General features: G+C 42.1%; 1 protein-coding gene across 6 annotated transcripts in view; it reads left to right on the top strand.

The window, feature by feature from the left end:
• The first annotated feature begins 776 nt into the window (after nt 1-776).
• The window catches only part of Rad18 (RAD18 E3 ubiquitin protein ligase), a 73,660-nt gene continuing 60,421 nt past the window's right edge, over nt 777-14,015 (top strand). For 3 of the 6 annotated variants that reach the window (XM_021164900.2, XM_021164899.2, XM_021164897.2), the window contains exons 1-4: nt 777-886; nt 4,006-4,087; nt 9,541-9,602; nt 10,796-10,866. In XM_021164900.2, coding sequence (XP_021020559.1) covers nt 836-886; nt 4,006-4,087; nt 9,541-9,602; nt 10,796-10,866 — 266 coding nt within the window. In that variant the 5' untranslated portion in view covers nt 777-835. Of the gene's footprint in view, nt 887-2,167; nt 2,416-4,005; nt 4,088-9,540; nt 9,603-10,795; nt 10,867-14,015 lie in introns of those variants that run through there. The other 3 variants (XM_021164896.2, XM_021164895.2, XM_021164894.2) reach the window with 1 other exon arrangement.

The raw sequence follows: 14,015 nt of genomic DNA, 5'->3' as shown, positions 1-14,015 counted from the left end.
GAAGGCAGAAGATGAGTGCTGAACTGAGTAGCCAGGCTGGCTGTGTGCTGGTCAGCGTTCCACATCCAGATAATGGAGCTCTGGTTAAATGAGCCTAAAAGAAACCTTTCTGGAGACAGGTCCGGGAGATAAGGTGTCACCTGGGAGATGGAAGAAGATGAGGAGCCTCTCAAGTAGATGGAGTAATTTGATAAAAAAAAGAATGTGGGTTCCTGTTAAACTGATTTAATAACGCTCTTTGCTAACACTGGTCCTTTTATACATGGGGGCTATCTGAGAACTAAGTGCCAATATTAGCCGTGGTTACCTTTGAAGAACAGAGGCTCTATGTGGCTCTCGTGGATGCTTACAGAAAGAGGAGTTGAGACAGAAGTGTAACTTTAGATATTTCCAAGGAGCAAGACAGATCTCTAAAGCAACCAGAGATTACTACCTGAAGAGAGAAGACCTGAGCCTAGATCTTGAACTCTCTACCAAGGCTTAGGCTTCATTTGGTTTCTTTTTCCTAATATTCAATCACCTTCCAGAATCTTTTGTTTATTCATCTTATAAGACAGATTAAAGCTGCCTTTAATCTTTCACTTATCTTCTTGTCTCCGGGGATCCAAGAGGTCCAAACGCCTGCATCGCTCCAGGCTACGCCCTGGAATTTCTCACTTTTCCCCTTCGGTCTTCCGAAGCCGCTAACGTCCAACGCACAAGAACTACAGCTCCCAGCATGCCGTGCGCTCGCCGCGAGCGCGCCGCACGTAGCTGACGTACGGTGTAGCGCGGGGAATTTCGAGTAGAGGAGCTGCGTGGCGGGCCGGTAGCTGGCGGTCTCATCGGTGCGGCCATGGAGGTCCTGGCCGAGCCGCGATGGCCTCCGGGGTTGGCGGTGATGAAGGTGAGTGTCCCGGGAAGGCCGGGGCGCGGACGTCGTCGGTGCGAACGGGCACCCCGGTCCGCGCGCCGCCGCCTCGGCCCTAACTTGGCCTCGCGACGCCGGGCCTCAGTTTCCAACCCCCGAGACGGTCCGGGAACGCGCTGCGGTCCTGCGCAGTCAGCCCTAGGTGGCCGCCCTAACGAACCGGATGTTTTGGGTTTCTGTCACTATCACCGCGTCTCCCCGTAAAGTAGTGTCAACGATGGTGACTGCTCATCCTACGAGGACTCCTGTGTTAACAGTGACACCACTCGTGATTTGTGTGGACGTTGCATCGGATGACATTTTATAATCAAGTAGCATAGCAGAGGGTCCGCTTACCATGGTTTTCCATTTCTGGCTGTGGTCCAGAAGTCCTCCTCGTTCTTAACACACTGCATCCGGTTTCCCTGCCTAAAGTGCCCTACGTGACTCAATAATGACGCATCTCTCTTTATTTAACTTTTATTTATTTTATTAATTTAGGAGACGAGGTCTTACCTTGTAGCCCCTGGCTGGCCTGGAGTTCAGTATGCAGACCAGGCTGGCCTCAAGATCCACCTGCTCCAGCAACCTGAGTGCCCATCCCCGGCTCACATCTTTTTAAAAGGGAGACCAGGACCTAGACCCAGCGCTTAGCCTTTCCTTTTAAGGAATTATTGCATACTGAATCATCTCCCTTAAATAACATTTAGTGGGATGAGTTGTTTGTTTGTTTGATTGTTTTTGAGACCGGGTTTCTTTGTGTAGCCTTGCTCTTGTAGACCAGGCTGGCCTTGAACTCAGCGAGATCTGCTTGCCTGCCTCTGCCTCCCAAGTGCTGGGATTAAAGATGTGTGCCACCTCTGCCCATCCGTGGATGTTTTTTGTCTTGATGTTTGTTTTCTACCAAGAGTCATTGGGTAGCCCTCCTGCCTCTGCTGAGTGCAGCAGGCTTACATTGTATCTGTTATAACCTAGATGGTTTCCCTATGACAGTTGGTTATTCTTTGCTTTTATAATTGTTGTTTTTTTGAGACAGGGGTTCTTTGGATATCCTTGGCTGTCCCATAACTAGCTCTGTCCTATGAGTGCAGGCTTTTCCTTACTGTTTTTACAAACAATGCATCTATTACAACCTGAACATTTCCCTTCCACAATTGATTATTATTTGTTTTATTTGGTGTGTGTGTCTTGTTTTATTGAGACAGGCTTCCTTTGTTGAATCCCTACCTATCCCAGAACTAGCTCTGTAGACCAGGGTAGCCTAGAACTCACAGACCTCAATGCCTCTGCCTTCCAAGTGCTGGGATTAAAGGCATGTGCCACCACCGCCCAGCACAAGCAGGTTTTTATAGCTATGTAATGTTTCATATGGACTGTAAATGACAACTTTTTGGTTTGTGTTTGGCTTTATGACGGGCTCGTTATGTAGCAGTGCAGGTAGGCTTGAAGCTTGCTTGTTGCCTAGCCCAAGCTGGCTTCTAACTTCGAATCCTCCTGCTCCTGCCACTGAAGTGTTAAGATTAAAAGTAGGTACTCCCTTGGTTGTATTTGCTTATATTTACATTAATTATTCTAAAGAATTATTTATTTTATTTTGTGCATTGAGTGCTTTATCTACTTGTATGTATATGCACTGCATACATGCCTGGTGCCCATGGAGGTCAGAGAAGACGTCCTCTCGCCTGGAGCTGGAGTCCTGGATGGCCGTGAGCCATGTGTGGGCACCGGGAATCCAACACAGGTCCCCTTAACTGCTGAGCCATCTCTTCAGCCTCCACAGTGTTTTAAGTAACAGGTTCATATGGTTCAAGAAATACATAAAATAAAAACGATCTCCATTCCGCCATGTCCCTCATTGCCCAGTTCCCTCATCTTAGTAACTATGATGATCACTTTGTCGTATCCTTTCGGAAGTTTCTTTATATATGGAATATATTCTACTTTGTTGGTGTCAGTGTTTTTTTTTTTTTTAGCAGAGTCTCACTCTGTAGCTCTGGCTGCCCTGAAACTATGTAGATCAGGTTGGTCTTGAACTCACAGAGATCCTTCTGCCTCTGCCTCCTAAGTGCAGAGAAGCCTGTGTCACTATCTTTGGCCTAGTCTACATGTTAAATCATCTCTCTGTGTGTGTCAGGATGCTAGCCAGGGCCACTTCCATGCCAGTTAAGGACACACTCCTTTAGACACCTCCCTAGCTCCCCACACTTCCATTTCTTGAGAATAAAGCCCCCCACTGTCATTACTATCAGTCCCTTTCTTAAACAAATTAAAGGGTTTTAAGTTGCTAGAACAAACCTGGTTCTGCTGAGCTTGTTGTCCAAGTTGACACTGGCTTTAGAAGGTTTTCTCATTTGGCTGCACTGTGCCTATAGAAAGTACCAGACTACCATGAGGAGGAAGGGTATTTCAGCCTTGGCTTGACTCAGTCCTAGTATTGTGTGCTTACCTGGGATGTTAGTCTCCTCATTGCGAAATAGAGATTTTAATTGGATAGTTTAGTATTTATCTATTTTTATTTATTTTTGTTTGAGATAAGGTCTCATTATATAGCCACATCTCGATTTGCACTCAATCCTACCTCAGCCTCCGAAATGCTGGTATTTCAGGTGCATTGACCAGACCCTACTAGAGACTCTTTAAGTCTTTGGCTTTATTAGTCTTTTGTACTGGCTGGTTTTGTGTCAACTTGACACAGGCTAGAGTCATCAGAGAGAAAGGTTGTTGAAATCTTCCACCAAGTGGTGACTCTGTGACAGAGGATGGGTCTGAAAGAAGAGCAGGGATTCAGGAGAAGAGCAGGGATTCAGGAGCCCTTTGTGAAGAAGGAGCCCTTTGTGAAGGACAGGTGGAGCTGCAGGCTCCTGTGCCCTGTGTGGGCACAGCCTGCAGCTCCACCTGTCCACAAAGCAAGTAGGATAACTTGAAACTTGAATATTCAGGGGGAAGCTTTTCTCAGTCATGATCCTTTGTTATTTGTCTATAGTCAGATTTTGAATATGTATCACTCACAAATAAGTGTTATGTAATTCATTTTGGGGACTAGAGGGAAAATTGCTTGCCAGGCATTGAGTGTGCTGTTGATGTCCTGCTGATACACATGTGCTTTTGCATTGCAGACAATAGATGACTTGCTGCGCTGTGGGATTTGCTTTGAGTATTTCAACATTGCAGTGATAATCCCCCAGTGCTCTCACAACTGTAAGTACCCTTTGTTTTTCTTGGTAAAAGCACAAGGTAGTTTTCCTTGATGGTGAAGGAAATACTGTTCACATAGTCATTTTCCATCTTTCGTTCCTTTGCCGTGCACTTTCAAGGTCTGTGCCGTCTCCTTTTCCTGAATATGGCAATTGTGTTTCTTACAAGGTTCTTAGATTTTCTGCTACCTCCCCCTTGGATATTTTTACATGCCTTTTGCAGAGTTTATGGTAGTAAAGATTTTGGTAACGTATATGCTTATTTGCTGAACACTTTAATATATTAAGCTTCAGGATATTTTTAGCAGGATGACAGACAAATGGTTCAGCCACTTAGTGTGGAATTGTAAATTTTAAACTTCAAAATATTAGGAATGCAGATACTTTTAACATGGGATTATATCCCAGTAAACCTATCAGCAGTAGAAAATATTAATAAGGTAAATATTTGTGTTTTTTATGATTATTCTATTTATTGATTTAAAATTTTTTAATATATTTTTATGTGCATTGCTAGTAAGGTAAACATTTGTTAATCCACTTAACCTGTTTCCTGTTGTAGCACAGTACAGGCACAATACACTCACCCTTCTGACCAGCTTGCTTTCAGGAGCTGTGCCTACTACTTCTACCCAGCATTCAAAAGTGTTATAGTGCATATTGCTAGTAAAAGGTTGTGGTGGGGATCGGGACAGAGGAATTAAAATGCAAAATACAGTTCCTATTGAGTGAATACCATGTTTCCGTTCTGGTGTAGCTGGAAAACAGTCAGTCAGACCGTCATAACTAGGACCATCCGGGTCCCTCACAGTTCTCCTATTGAAGAGTATCACAGATCATTTCATCACTTAGCAGCCATGTGCTACCGAAAACAATTACGCAATAGAATTGCTTCTTTATGAGAAATATTTTTAAATGCTTATTGAATATGCTGGTTCATCTGTTTACTTATTTGTTGGCGGATAAATCTTGACCACACCCTCATGCATTCTTAGGCAAGTACTCTGCCAGTCTCCTAAGTATTTAATAACTTATGGTTGTACAGGCTAGTTAGCCTGCCAATTAGGCCATCTAGTGTATTGAATATTTAGTTATGGTATTTTTTTGTCCTTTGTTTTCAAGTTGATTTATCTTGGAAACTTAAAAATCAGTTCAGTTTGGCTTAAAGTTGGTTTTATTGGAAGACATCCTTGACGGACAGTTCTGTGAAGTCATACTAAGATGATGCAAATGTCCGCTTTGCAGATACACCCACGCTTCGCTCTTGAGAGCCACTTAGCAAGTGGATGAGTTTGTAGTCATTGCCTAGGATTTCTCTAAATGTAAAAGTCTGTCGAGTAGTTTGTACTTCAGAAGATAGTTCTGGGAATTAATGTGCAGACCTTGACAAGGCTGTGGGAGATGGTTTAGTGGGTAAAGTGAGGGTATGAGTTATGGTCCCGACTACCCACTTAAAAGCCAAGGGTGATGCTAGACACCTATAACCTTAGAACTTGCGGACAAGACAGATGAATCCTTGGGGCTCTAATTAGCCTATCTGGGAAAACAACAGTAACAACAGTGAATTTCAGGACCTTGTCTCAAAAAATAAGATGGAGGGTGATTGAGGAAGACACACAGCCTTGTCTCCATGTGTATATACCCAGGCAAGTGCTTCTACATATAAAACACATACCAAAACCAAACAAACCCCCCATTGCTTGGCCCAGTATGAGCAGATTGCTACTTTTGTTGTGATAAAACACCATGACCCAGTCAACTTATGGAAGGGTTTATTTGAGGTTTACCACCTCAAATAGATAAGATAAGAGTCCATCACCATCACAGTGGGGAAGTGTGTCTGCAGACAAGAATGGCAGGTGGGGGTTACAGAGGTATTGCAGTACTGCAGTCCTGGACATTGTGGGATACAGGTCCTTAGTTGGATGGATGGGGCTTGTTCACAGCTAAAACTAATTACGAAATTTTTATTGGATCAGTATGATTTCACGTGATGCATTTTTAAAAGTGACCCAATCCACTGAATTAATATGTGATAGTAGAGTCTGGGAACTAAATTAAAAGCAATAGCTGTCCCTGTAGGTGCCTGAGCTCAGCAGGTATATTTAGGAATGTGTGACTTAAAATATTGCTTGGGAGACTTCTTACTGTATGCCTTAGTTACATTTCTCTTGCTGTGATAAGTCACCATGGCCATGGCAACCTACAGAAGAAAGAGTTTATTTGTGGGTTACAGTTTCAGAGGGTTAGAGTCTATAAGGATCATGGTGGGAAACATGGCAGTAGGCAGGCAGGCAGGCAGGCAGGCAGGCAGGCAGGCAGGCAGGCATGGTGCTGGAGCAGTAGCTGAGACCGCACATCTAGAGATGCAGCTATGAGGTAGAGTTAACTGGGAGTGGCGTGAGTCTTTGACACTTCAGAGTCCACCTCTAGTGATACACCTCCTCCAACAAGCAATATTAACTAATCATACTTATATTAACTAAATATTAACTATATTATATTAATCCATAACTTCTAATCCTTCCCAAACAGTTTCACCAAGTGGAGACCAAGTATTCAAATATATGAGCCTGTGGGGCCATTTTTATTCAAATCACCACATTCCACTCTCCATCCCCATAGGTTTGTGATTGTATAATAATGCAAAATGCATTTAGTCCAGCTTTAAAAGTCCTCATAGTTTTTCACAATCTCAACATAGTTTAAAAGTTCAAAGTCTCTTGAAACTCAAGGCAATATTTTAATTGTCACCATCTGTAAGCACAAAAATCAAAAAGTGGATTACATAATTGCAACATAGAGTGGCATAAAATAGACCATAATGGAGGAAGAGGCTTATAGTGAGGAAATACTGGACAATACAAGACTGAAACCCAGCAGGACAAACTCCAAATTCTGTAAGTCCATGTCCGATAGCAGAGGGTTGAGATGGTTCTTCTCTTCCAGCCTTGCTGACTGCAGCACTCTTTGCTCTTGGGCTAGTCCACTCCCTGTATACAGCTAGCGCAACTTGGCAGATATCCCATGGCTCTAACACCTCTAACATCCTGGGATCTCCAACAGGATCCAGGCTTCACTTTCACAGCTTTATGAAGTAGCCTTTCAGAGAGTAAATGCTGGGACTCTCCTGCCACATGCCTGGCCTCTGCAACCACAGACATTACCGCTTTGCATCTTTGTTCCCTGAAGTAACAACTCTGGGAGTTCTTAAATATGAATAAATGCCTAAGCCAATAGCTTTTTGTTGTTGTTGTTCCCCAACTAGCTCATAACTGAATTACCCATTTATTCTATTCTAAGTCCCACCATATGGTTGGTTGGTTATCTCTCCTCAGTTTCATGCAACCATCACCTTCAGTGTTCACAGCGAATCTCACATGCATGACTATTTCCCAGAATATCATCTTTCTCTTCAGGATGACCCACCTTCTAATCCTGCCTTAGCTCATTGGTCATAGGCTTTTTATTGACAGGTATGTAAAGATGCTCTACAGGCTTCAGTGACTGTCATTAGCCCTGGAGGGAGATTCCACAGCCACTTTGCTTGTGTATCCTTCTGACTTGAGAGCAAGAATCCCATGGACAACTCTGCCAGGTTTTATTGTTCACTCAGGATAGAGCCTGGCCCCCTCCTTGAATTATATTTCTAGAAGCTTTTCTTTGTTTTTAGCAGCAGAAAATTTATCAGGCATTGCCTTTTGACAAGAAGCTTGGCTAGAGGGGGTCTTGCTCTGGTGCACCCCTTCCACTATTCCATTGTATAACAGAGCTTTCTTTAATCTTCTTATCTCTTCAGCATAGGCCTTGGCTTTGACATTAAATTTTCTCCTTTTTGCCAGGCGTGGTGGCGCACACCTTTAATCCCAGCACTCGGGAGGCAGAGGCAGCTAGGGCTATACAGAGAAACCCAATCTTGAAAAAACAAAAACAAAAAAATTTTTTTCTCCTTTTCAAACTACATTTTGTACTTTTTGCTCTTTTTCATGGTAGACCCAAGAGTGATTTCTAAGAACTACTTGACAGAGTCAGTATTTGACTGTCTTAAAATTTCCCTTACCAAGGAAATTAATCCATTATTTTCAATTTTGCCTCAGGCAACATTTTAAGACAGGTGTGGAAAGTAGGTATATTGTTTGCTAACATATCACAAGAATGTTGCAAATACTCCTTTATGAAATCTTTTGAGCTGGGCCTCCACAGTCCACATTGCTCTCAGCACTACTGTCTTCTAAGCTTTTACTAGGATGGCCCATTAAGCCCTACTTCAACTGCTTTCCCAGTCCACAGTCCCAAAGCATTCTCTGTTTCTCCAAAAACCAGTATGGTCAGGCCTGTCAGAGTGCTATCCCACTCCTAATACCAACGTTCAGATTTGCCCCACAGCTGTTAGTCACTTCAGGTGTTCTCTTTGGTGGTGGCTACAGGACAGGTTTCTTTTCTGGCTCCTGAGGTGCTTTCTGCTGTGGTTTCTCCTCCCTGAGTGTTGCCTGCCTGGGTTTTCTGGAGGAGGGTAGCAGTTTAGCCTATGATCTTGCTTTTTCCATGGATCTAGGGCAAGTTGTTGGGTTTTCAGGTTGCTCAGCAACTGAATGGCCACTTCCATCTGAATGGCAACTTCCAGCTTCTCTGCAGTGCCCAGAAGAGCTCAGCCTGTTTTCTCTCTTGTTCTTGGCCATAGTCTATCCCTTTATTCCTTGGAGTGCTGTTGTTGGAACTGGCGGTGCTTCTTTATGGATACTTACACCATCAAAACCATATTGTTTTTGCTTCCTCAACTAAAAGGCTCCCTTAATTCAGCTTTGTGTAAAGGAGCCACCAGCAAAGTGTCAATTTATTACACCCGAGAGTTTTCATTGTATGCTGCCCGGGTGTGAATAATTTAGTAGTTACTTATTTCTTGCTTAACTTTATAATATAGTTGCCCCATTCTTTGTTGGCTATTTGAGATTAAACAAAACAAAACAGCAACAACAACAAAACAAACCCTTAGCCCCGTGTATTGTTTGGTACCTGCACCCAAATGCTTGTTAAGTATGGGGTTGTGGGTCTCCCAGTTTTAGGGTGTAGAAATCTTCACTTAATAACCTGGATATGTGTTGTGTCTGTATATCCCATTTTCAAGTTTTCTGTTTTCAAGTGGGAAATACTAGATATCGGGCATGTGTATAAAATAAGCCCAGGGCTTCAGTGTGTCCTTGTGGTCACACAGTGGACAAAGAGGGAGTGCTGTGTGCTTACAGAGCTGTGGGAGCTTAGAGAGTCACTGTACTAGAGGTGCTTTCTTTCCTTAACAGTGCTTTTTAGATATACATGTAAACACTTGTGGAGCAAGAGGACACTAGAAACTTGGAATGAAATCACTTTCTAGTCGGAAGGCAACATTGTGTTAAAAGTCAGATTCCTGCATTACTGAATAACTTAACTTCCTATGTTACATTTTGTGTCTTTTTGCAGATTGTTCACTCTGTATAAGAAAGTTTTTATCCTATAAAACTCAGTGCCCAACTTGTTGCGTGGTAAGTTTTTATTTTTATTTTTTTTTAATTTTGTTGATTAGGGCAAATTTTTTTCTTTATGTGTCCACAAAAATGCATAGGGTGATATGTAGTCACTGAATTAAGCCATTTGAACATTTCCAGGAAACATTTTTTAAGTATGCACAAGAGACATGGATTTTGTTCCCTTTCTCATCAAGAATTTTGATACTGTAATGTATTTTAGGAAGTAAAAGGCTCTAATTCTGTTTGATTCCTACAGTTTGTGTTTTTGTGCCTCCTAACTTTATAATTTCTCACTTTGTATGCAAACTAGTGCTGGGAGTCTTCGTTTGGGAAGGGTTGGTGGATATATTTGTAGGAGGCGAGAGATTCATGGCAGCTGGGCTCCCCCAGGCCTCCCTGGTCTTTTACTGCCCTCCCAGAGCAGCCCTTTCAGAACAGACATGAGCGAGTGCGCTGTCCATATCTGAGACTTTTCCTTGAGGTGACATTAGATAGAGAGGGAGATAAAATGGAAAATTAAACTCATATCTGAAAGATATGAAAGAAAGAAGAGACACAGGTCTCTTGAAAAGGAAGCTGCAGGGAGCTGGAGGTGTGACCACTCTGGCCAGCAAGAACATCGTGTCAGGATGTCACTGAATTTGTCTAAACCGTTTCCCTGTGTCAGAAACAGAGCAGTTGCCTCCAGACTTGGAGGTCTCTGTCACTGTCTGCTGTCTTTGTAAAGGTAGACTTGTACCGCGGCGTTCATTCCAGGTGACATCACTGCTGCGGTAATGGATGTTTCTCAGGTGTTCTTGAGTTTCTTAGTTTTAACCCTCTGAACGCTTAATGTCTCTCTCCTAGAGTTATTACTTAGAAGAGCTTCTCTGTTCTGTTTCTAAGTAATTAGGGGAAGCTAGAGTTTTGGCATTTTAAGGAAAAAAAAAATCCTTGCTCATACTGGGTTTTGTCTTAGTTGGTCAGAGTAAATAGCAGATAGTTTTAACATGCTTTTGAGAGCTGTTACCAGGCGTCCGGTTAGCAGGTCCTGATTCACTGGCTAAAGTTCTGTTAGTATGAGATGAATCCACTTTATTTTGAAGTTTTCCTGGAATACTAGTGGGACAGAGAGCCCCAGGAGGGCAGGTCAGACATTTTCAAAAACAAGATTGTGACAAGTTAATGCCTGCTTTTGACCTTTTCCATCTGTTGTTTTCCTTTTCTAGGCAGTAACGGAGCCAGACCTGAGAAATAATCGCCTCTTAGATGAACTGGTAAAAAGCATGAATTTTGCACGGTATGATTCAGTTTGGTGACTAACCACTCACTGTGCTCTTTATGTGTGCCTCCTCCCCATGCCCTTTCCGTTAGGGAGTGCAGGGTTACATCCTGGAGCCAAAGAAGGGGAGTGGTGGTAGCCACCGCACAGGGAGGAAGGTCTAATAAGTAGTCACAAGGTTTTCTCTACCAGAAACTTTCCCGTTTTGAAGAATTAAGAGTTAAAGTATAGATATATTGGCACTTTATTTATAGTTGGTGTTGTGTTGCTTCTGGGATGTTAGCCTCTAAGACGTTTTAGTGGACAGCTCTAGATAATATGTGTTTTCATGCAGGTGTGTATATTAACCCTTTGTTCACATATTTAATTGGTTCTATTTGTTATATTTTAACCTATTAATTCTTAATCAGATTTACTCAGCATGTGTAATATGGTATATTGTGTGAGACATGCAACTGCTTCTCTATAAAGCTCTCGTACATAGCTATGTTCTTTAACTGTCAAGTGCATGAAGGTTTGGGTATGAGTCTGGTCACCCAAAGGGATATAAAAAGGCATGTTCTACCAAACACATCTTGTATTTGCTTTAATCATGTTGCTAGTGCACATGTCCGTGTATGAGACCTCTTTACGTGTTGGAGAATTCATGGAGATACCTGACCTTGTCTCTAAAACTGTCTTCAGACTTCTAGCAGAATTGCACATTTTTAATAGGTTTGTATCATAAAGATGATTATGTTTAATACTCTGTGAACTCTAATATGCCATTGCAGCAACTGGCTGGTTAGCTAATTTCTTTGTGAGGCCATGTAATAGTACACTTTTCTAGAATAAGAAACTATGTGTTTCTCTGATTCTCCTATTGAAGTCATTGCTTTCTGTATTGTATACTGTAAAAACTCACATCATGTCTATTAGGTTTTTTCCCCTAGGTATGTGTGAATGTTATATGTGTACTTGTTAATGATGACATATGTGCACATGTGTGTAGGTACACTTGCATGTGTGTGTGAGGATGTTGAAGCCAGAGATCAGTATTGGATGGATATCTTCCTATGATCATTCCTCGAATTGTGGGGGAGTGTTTCTCACTAACTTCAAGTTTGTGTAGCTAATGAGCTAGGAAGCTTTCGGGTCTGCCTGTCCCTGCCTGGCCATTGCTGAGGCTGCAGGATTACACTGCCTGCCCCAGCTCGTTATGGGAGTTCTGGGTCTGGAATTTGAGTTCTCATACTTCCAGCAAAGTCACTTAACGACAGCCATCTCCTGGACCTTTTGTTTTGTTTGATTTGTTTTACTTTTGAAGGTTTATCTTATGTGGCTGTATTTGAGCTCGTCATTCTCCTTGGGCTACCTTCTTGGCATTTTCATTCTCAGCATCGTCCTTGAGGAGGTGCCTGTTTTGTTTCTTAGATGGTCATCATGTGTGGTGCTGTGGTACCTCATCTGCAAAATTAGTAGGGATGAAACAGAAGGTAATTGATATCATGACTTGTTTGAACTCTGGTAAGATTGATGAGGGAAGAAGAATAATCTTATGACTAAAATGTAAGATATTTATATTGCTTGTTTGATTTTATTTCTTGTCTTTCTCATTTGCCCTTACCATTTTATATGCCATTTGGATTTTTAAAAATTTAATATTCTAAATTGAATAATAAGTTATGGGAAATAATTTTAAGAGGTTTCAGATACAAGGATGACGTTCTTTTACATTTTCTTTTGACCTTTGGTGTTCATTTTCAAAGAACACACTTTTTCTTGCCTTGTTTTAAAGTAATGTTCTTAGCCCGATGTAGTGGCTCACTTTCATCCTGGCATTCGGGAAGTGCTGCTGTTTAGAGACACAGCAAGAGTGAGAGCAGGCACAGAACAGAAGAGTACCAGCAGTCTCCTTTGCATGTGTCAAGTGTTAGCTTGCTCTTAAGGGGCTCAAGGATAAATGGGAGATAGTCTGTTAACAGGAATCTGAAGTCTGGGAGAAAGGCGTAGGTGAAGACTTAGAAAAACATGAAAACAGATGACATCTAAAACCAAGAAATATTTTGCAATTCATATACCCTAGAATAAATTAGACCGAAATGCTAATTTCCAAGCAGATGTTTACATTTAAATGGAGTTAGTCATTTTTCCTTAATTTCCATCACCCTTATGAATTCTTATGAAAGTGATCTGGCACCGTAGAACCAAACAGCACTCACCACAGGCACTCAGATTCTCGTGGACAGATATGGACTTTTAGAGCTGGAAGACTAGGATCAGCATCTTATTGTACAGATGGGTAAATAAAGTCCCAGGAAGTTTCACTGGTCTGCTTCAAGTCATCTAGTTTAGAAAGGCATACAAATTAGATCTCAGACAGCCAAGAGAGCCCCAGACTGCTCACCAGATGGCTCTAGCTCTGAATAAACAACTATGACTCAGCAAATTAAGTTATCTTAAGTTCCAGGTCTTCTTGTTCTCTGCCATGTTGATTGCATCTGGCTCCAGACTTTGGGCTTGCTGTTCTTTGTAGGTGAAGCAGTATCTTCCCAGGTGGCTACTTGGTTTAGACTCACTTTCTCTGACCTCTGTTCCCATAGGTTACCTCTAGTGAGGTTTTATGACCAGCTGGAAAGATGGAAAGAACACTTACCTCATCTTCCCATGCTTGGCTGCATTTTACTTTATTCTACTTTATTTTACTTTATTCTATGTATTTTTTTTCCTGGTGTAGGGCTGGCACTCTTATCCTTCCACATGCTAGGGAATCTCTCTACCACTGAGTTGGAGTTTTTTTTGTTGTTGTTTAGTCCTTAGGTTCCATTGTATTAGCATTTTTCACATAAATTGTATAAACGTGTTCATTTTTTCCTTATTCTGTAACTTTCATGAGTATAGCTTTTATTTTCTATTGTGCTTTTCTGGCAAGAGTACATGGTACTGGAATCAGTGAATTGAATTCCATTTTAGCCCTGAGAATAGTTTGTTGTGGTCTTACTACTGTTTGCCACAGTCTTCTTGGCATGCCTTGAAATAAGAAAGCCACCTGAAGTAAAACTCACCCAGATTGTGGAATAAAGGCAAGACAATGACCACTAGCATGCTGAAAGCACCAGTGGAGGTGACCACTAGCATGCTGAAAGCACCAGTGGAGGTGACCACTAGCATGCTGAAAGCACCAGTGG

Source organism: Mus caroli, chromosome 6, assembly GCF_900094665.2.
Source record: "Mus caroli chromosome 6, CAROLI_EIJ_v1.1, whole genome shotgun sequence".
In the NCBI taxonomy this organism is placed as follows: domain Eukaryota; kingdom Metazoa; phylum Chordata; class Mammalia; order Rodentia; family Muridae; genus Mus; species Mus caroli.
Note: the sequence above shows the minus strand (reverse complement) of the source record. Positions and strands in the feature narration are given on the sequence as shown.